Genomic DNA, 6,464 nt, shown 5'->3' with positions numbered 1-6,464 from the left:
CCATGCGTGATTTGAGATTGGTCCCAAATTTCGAAGAACGCAAATGCATCATGCGTGACAGCATCCTTGCACCACGAGCATGCTGGCATTTGTCAGAGAGCGTGGTGCAGCTGCGACAGCTGTCTCGCATCAGATGTGATGAGTGCTGAAGGAGCTTTTCTGGAAGAAGTTTGTTTGATGTCGGATAATTCGCCTCGATGCAGATTGCTGCAGGACACGAGTCAGGCCACCGCTGTCCACTTGCAGGAGCTGTACGTAGCTGTGCACCGCCACAGCTGATTTCCCGCCAAGTCCGTCGACAGGCACCCTAGGTCAGTACGAACTCTCGAAATATCAACTTCCCTTGATCAAGGATCAGAACAAATAGTCCTGAGCTTGTCGGCGATTAAGTCATTTGAAGAAACAAAGTTCGACGAGCGCTACTGGGAAGTCAGCGAGTGTGAGATGGTTAGCAAATGGCATTTCTCTTCGAAATCAAATCGCTTCTGGCTTGCGGTGATCACCCACATCTGTCTTCATCGTTGCAAGCTCTTGCTAGTTGATCGGCAGGCCTTGCGCGTCGCTCTGGCTCCATCGTTCAGCCAAAGCGCATACATAGCCCTTTGCTGATATTCGGGCCCGCCACATCGCAGGCAGCCTCGTGTTGTGGCCATGCACATACTGTAGCGGAAAGCGTAGGTTTCGTGGCGAGCACCCGAGGTGAAGTGCATTGACGAAGGCATAGCGTGCTGCGGAAGAGCTGTCCGAACAGCTAGCTCGCCAAGTGCGACCCGTAAGGAAGGCAGGGCAGATCTGCATTCGCTCCTCCATAAAGCGAGGATTGGAAATACAATGGCGATGACGTTGATACCGTGTTTAGCCCATGCAAAGCAATGTCATATAGCAGATACCGTGAATCCGGCGCGAGGATTGCATGGAATGGCAGAGTTGAAGTTGCAGGCTGGTGTGGTTGACGACAAGGCTGATTTGACCGGGTGGCCTGTCGCCTTACAGTAGCTCGACAGATCTGTTCTGAGCGAGGTTCTAACGGGACGGGCTGCGAATTTACATGCGTCGTGATTGTACGGGATTACAGTAGCGCGCCTTCTCGAACCACATCGAAAGTCGGACATCGTGGTGGCCTGGCCGAAAGACGCACGAACGGAACAGATCTGGACAGCGCAGACGTGATTTGCCCACGATGTATGCCGCTTCCGGAACCCGCCCGTCTGCCGATGTTGAAGCAGAGAATTGGATCCGATCGTGCTAATTTGATCCAGGCCGGGCTGGGAATATCTCGGAGCAGGACTTCAGTGTTCGCATCATTTCAACAACAGACAGCCCAGTGAAAGTATGGTATCCAGTCCACGGGCAGACATTCGCAATGTCGCAGAGCCCCATTTGCCCAGCAGCGTATTCTTCGCTCCGACTCTGTTACCGTACCGCAGGATTTGTTCCGACCCGGACCACCGCGCGATATAGACGTGAACTGGCGAGTATCTCTCGTACGTACAGTGTATTCTGTCTATAGCGATTCTCCGGTTAACGATATCTCGTTATATCGATACTAATCGGCCGCACTACTGTTTTTTGGTGTACGCAGCGATATAGCGATATCGTTAGCGATATGGTAGTGCGCACGGCCCCCAACTGCAGTAATATCGTTATCGGAACACCTCCCGACCAGACTTAGCGGCTAGTTTTTGGCGGGTCCGCATAGAAAATACCCTTTTCAGACCTGTTTTTCGGATAACTAATCAGGTGATGCCTCAGATCGAGGGTCATATGACTATTTCCAGTAACGATGCCCCGTTATAACGATAAAAATCGCCAGAACGGAGGCATCGTTATAGACAGAATTGACTGTAGAGGCGTTCGGCAGGCTGCAGGAGAAGCCACAGCAGCAGCCGTGACGGTCGCTCCCCAGGCGCCATGGCGGCGACGCGCAGTGGCCTTCTGGATGCATGAGAGAGAGAGACAGCCCTCGTCGTGCTGCGGGGAAGAAGTCCAGTTCGGGTGCTGTCTCCGGCGTCGATGAATCAGATCAGACACGCGTAGGATTCGCATCAAGACACCATGACTTGCGAAGGTTTCCAGCGTGCTCCACGACAGATGCTCGAACGTTGTGGCTCATGCCAGACTGGTCCGCCCTATACGGAATGTGCCGCCGCCGAGACACGCTGGTTGAAACTCTGTGAAGTCTGTCCCGACTGCGCGTCTTGGCCGTGATTTCATCTTCGGGCTGGGAATCGTGCCAAGTGGGTGCAGAAACGTCGACGGACGACGCTCACTCGAGAGATTGGCTGATGCGATGCGGGCGTGCGTTCGGAAGGCGGGATACAACCGGACGGTGAGCAAGGACTGCACGAGTTTGACGCCATCTCCAGCCAGGGTACGGCACGGCCAAGCATTCTGGCCGGGACAACATCTTCACCCAGATTGCTGATGCTGCGGAGCCATGCAGTTGTTATGTTTCTCTTTCTCAGCTTACGTATGAAGTATGTGCTGAGCACAAGGCGAAGCAATACGTGGCACCCCAGGAGATTGCCTCTCGAATACGCTGGTTAAAAGTATACACTGTGCAGCCGCGCAGCTGATCCCCAAACCGAATATCAACCGCGCTTAACGTTAGCCACCAGCATCCTTCTCACCAACCACGAACCCATGCTCCCTTTCCCGGAGTGCCTGATAGGGCCATCCCTTCGCCATCGCCTGCCGTGTGGTGACGATGCCCGTGACGGTGTCCGATGCTCACGCCCATTAAACTCTCCTCATCCTGAACGACGCTGTCGTTGACGGCAAGAACCTGGCGGTGGAAAAGCTCCTTGGTGTGCGTGATCTTCGGCATGCCATCACTGTCCGAATCTTCAGAGGACCGGACTCCGAAAAGGCTCATGTGCTGTGTTGTATTACCGTAGCCATATGATGTGTGCTCGGTCTGATTCGCAGTGTAGTAAGCACTGCCGTTTTGAGAAGTTCGCAACGCAGCGCCCTGGAATGCCGTGAATTCTGCTTGAGAAGCGTTCACCGCTGCATACGGCTCTATTCCTATGGGAAATGCCAGGCGGCCTATAGTCTGCATGTTCTTGCTGCGATTGACTGTCGCAGTCAACGTGAGATTACCATCGATCGACTGCTGGGTGCTGTGAGAATAGATGGGGTATTCAAATGTGCGATAGTAACCACCAGATGACCTGTATTGACCAGTGGTGCGCGCAGTATTCGTCTGATCTCCAGTCGATGTGTAGTTGCCACTGTTAGAATATTGAAGCTGCTGTGTCCAAGCGACTGTCACCGAGCCATCAGAGAGTTGGATCTGTGAGGAGACTGACAGGTGCCGAGACGCTTCGACTTCGTACGTAAGAGTCAGATTCGACCCGTTCGACGAATGATAGACCTGCGAAGCAATTTTGAAGGAAGGGTCCGGCGCAAGGCGTTTCAGTTGGCCGCTAGTAGTTACATGGCCTGGACGATCGAGCCATGTAAAGACTTTCCCACTCAGCCACCAAGTAGTACCTGTAGTATTGGAGGCATATGCGGTACCATCCGAGCTATCATTGAATCCAGAGACACGAAGCTCAAAGGTGTGACTCTTCCCGTCGCAAAGTAAGCCCAACCAGGGTGTGATGTCAATCTCTTCCTCCTTGAGGTCGAAGGCATCAATGCCAACAACTGGCCGCCAGAGCCCTGGAACTACGCCCCCAGTGAAGATGACAGGGAAGGGCCACGCAACGCCTGCCAACAGATCATCAATGTACAGTTGGACCTCGCGGAAGGGAGAAAAGCCAGCCAGAGAATCGTTGCCCGGGAAGACGTTGGTCTCAGACTGTGGAACGTTGCCCCACCAGAACTCTTCCTGTGCTTGGCCAGTGGCAGCAATTGTGAAAACTGCTTTGCGAGTATTTTGTGGCAGGGTGATTGCATTGATTGCTTTGTCTTGTGGAAACTTAAAGAAGCTAGCCTGGCCTGTAGCACCTTGTCGTTTGGAGATAGGAATTATAACATCGGCCGGTGTAGGACCGTCTTGAACTGTGAAAAATGCTGCAGTAAGGGTCACATTGAATGGGCTTGTATAGATATCGTTCACTAGGTTTCCAAGATCGAATATAATTTTCTGTTGTGCTCGGAAAAGCGGCAAGAAGCTTGTCATGTCTTTGAGATAGGTCCAGGTAATGCCATTCTTCGTAGGCTCTGCAGTTGAGGTGCGAAAGAGCTCGATATCGCCGAAAGAGATCGACCCAAGGCGGTCGTATTGCCTGCCTGCTGCCTGCACAGTCAGGTTGAAGGTGACTCGGTTGAAGTCACATGGTGGTGGCGAGTAGTCCCCAACGTATGGTTGTCCATATGAGTTGGCGAATGAGTGTTGCACTAATGTGCTTTGGCATGTCGGCTTTGTGCTTGGTATGACGGCAACACTTGCGTTGGAAGAGCCATCAGTGATCTCGAGATCACCTTTCGGAGTCACGGCAAGAACGGGAGGGTAGACTTCGAAGACCTCGGACAGTGTATCGGATAGTGTATGAATGTGAGCACTGGGAACCTTCACTCTGGAGAGTGTTGTTATCGCGGGCCGCGACCCCCAAGCGAAGGGCTTCTCCGGCCAGACGGTGACGAGCAACGCAAGTGCGAGAGCTCCTCCCATCATCCCGAGCAAAATCCGCCGGGTGGGGCTCAGTACTGGCAAGGTGATGTGTGAAGAACCCACCCTGTCCCCGCAGATGAACGATCCAGGCGGATCCAGCAGACGTGACACGGCGTTCTTCTCATCGTTGCGGTCGGCCCCTTGACCTGACATGGTGCGACGAAGCTATTGGTGATGCAGGCGCATGCAGGAGAATCTGCTGACGGAATGGTGTTAGCTGTGTCGTCCGAATCGATGCTATGCGTGATTGTGGTGTTGACTGGGACGGCAAGAGGTGGGCCACTGATCGCAGGCCAAGAGCGAATCGATATCCAAGCTCGGAAGTCGGCATACTCACAAGACCTATGTGGAAGCAGCAGGACATTCGTACGTGTTGGCCCAGTATCGTGCAACAGCGTGCTCCGCAACTTCGTTCTCCTCGAAGCGGCGGCGGTAGAAGTTGAAGACGGCAAACTCGTCCTTGGTCATGACATATTCGTCGGGTTGGAGCGTGACGCGGTTCCAGATGTCTGTGAGGGCTCCTTCCAGATATGCGGACACCATGGGGTCCAGCTCGCCTTCCGAGTTACGAGCGATGTCGATGGCCCTCTGGTAGTTGAGCACGCCAACGCCATCGACATTGACGTTCGTGTTGGCGCCCATGAGGAACAGCTCGTCGTCGGGGTATTGCAGAGGCGTATCAGCGGCCAGCGAGGGAGGACTCGGGTAGGTGGCGAAGGTGACGGCGAGGCCTGGGTGTATATACATGGCGGCTCGTCGGTGGCACGTAATGCGAATGTCAGAGGGCACAGGTGGAGTGCGAGGGCGTAGCGATTGGGGAGCAAGGGAAAGAGATCAAGTCAAGTCGTAGCACAGAATAATGGGGTGGGCTTACCCTGGGTGAGCCACCGGGCTGGAGGCCTTTATGTCTGCTGCTGCGTCTGCTGGCGAGCCGGCAGCCTCACATGTGCTCGCAGCAGCACCCTGTCGCGTCAAGGCCGGGCTGATGAAAGCCGTTTCGGGCACGCAGTGTCCTAGAAAAAGGCTCCAAATAAGCTTCACGCAAATGCGAAGTAAAGGCGGCTGCGACTGAGCTAATGCTCCACCCGCTGCGTTTCAATGACAGCGCGGAGAGGCAGTGGAAGAACGTCGCCAGGAGTCACTTTCCCACCACATCCTTGCCAGGATGTGCGCGTCCCAAAGTTAACCGTTTGCGTGCATGCTCCTCAGCCACATGCCGAGGGATGCTAATATAGAGTTCGAGACAGACGAGGGCTGCCATCACGTTATGCGGGCGACCGCCCCGAAGGGTAAGATATTGACTTTAGCCAATATCAGCCGCAATCACCTGCGGCCCTCAGGCATTCTTATCAGCACCATTAGAGCCGCATTCTGATGCAGCGACAATCGTCCCGCCGCGAATGAGCCATGTTGCACGGCTGACGGCGTGCGAAGTCATTCATTACAACCACATGTATCTCCAGCAGCCCCAAGTGACGCCTTCGGAACCGAAATTAGTGACCCCCATACCCAGGCTTTAGAATCCTTTCCACTCTGCTGTGCTTCTGGTTCGGTTGGTGGCACTACATTGTGGCGCGTTCAGCAGGCATGCAGATCACTACCTATCCGCTGCGCCTGGCGTCGACGAGCAGACCCCGTAGCGTACGATATGTGCTCGACAGCTTCGAATGCGGTAGTTACAGCAAAACCAGGCGCATGGCTGCGAAGGAATCGGAAGCTAGCCGACAACCAGACCATTCGATCGAACGCCTGCGGAGGAGCTTGAGCATCCTCGCCAGCATCCGCCGCGACTATTGGTCCTTGCGCGTGTGATCTTGTCGCTGTCCCTTCGCTTACGACGATG

General features: G+C 54.4%; 2 protein-coding genes across 2 annotated transcripts; both read right to left on the bottom strand.

The window, feature by feature from the left end:
• Positions 1-2,626: 2,626 nt before the first annotated feature.
• On the bottom strand, positions 2,627-4,774 carry RHO25_006425 (uncharacterized protein; the record flags this gene model as incomplete). Its single annotated transcript, XM_023597253.2, has 1 exon — positions 2,627-4,774. The coding sequence occupies one exon, from the start codon at positions 4,772-4,774 to the stop codon at positions 2,627-2,629; it is 2,148 nt and encodes a 715-aa protein (XP_023451696.1).
• A 189-nt stretch (positions 4,775-4,963) lies between these two features.
• Positions 4,964-5,368, bottom strand: RHO25_006424 (uncharacterized protein; the record flags this gene model as incomplete). The annotated part of the gene is made up of 1 exon (XM_023597252.2): positions 4,964-5,368. The coding sequence occupies one exon, from the start codon at positions 5,366-5,368 to the stop codon at positions 4,964-4,966; it is 405 nt and encodes a 134-aa protein (XP_023451701.1).
• Between the last annotated feature and the right edge of the window lie 1,096 nt (positions 5,369-6,464).

The sequence above is a fragment of the Cercospora beticola genome, chromosome 4, assembly GCF_033473495.1.
Source record: "Cercospora beticola chromosome 4, complete sequence".
In the NCBI taxonomy this organism is placed as follows: Eukaryota; Fungi; Ascomycota; class Dothideomycetes; order Mycosphaerellales; family Mycosphaerellaceae; genus Cercospora; species Cercospora beticola.
Note: the sequence above shows the minus strand (reverse complement) of the source record. Positions and strands in the feature narration are given on the sequence as shown.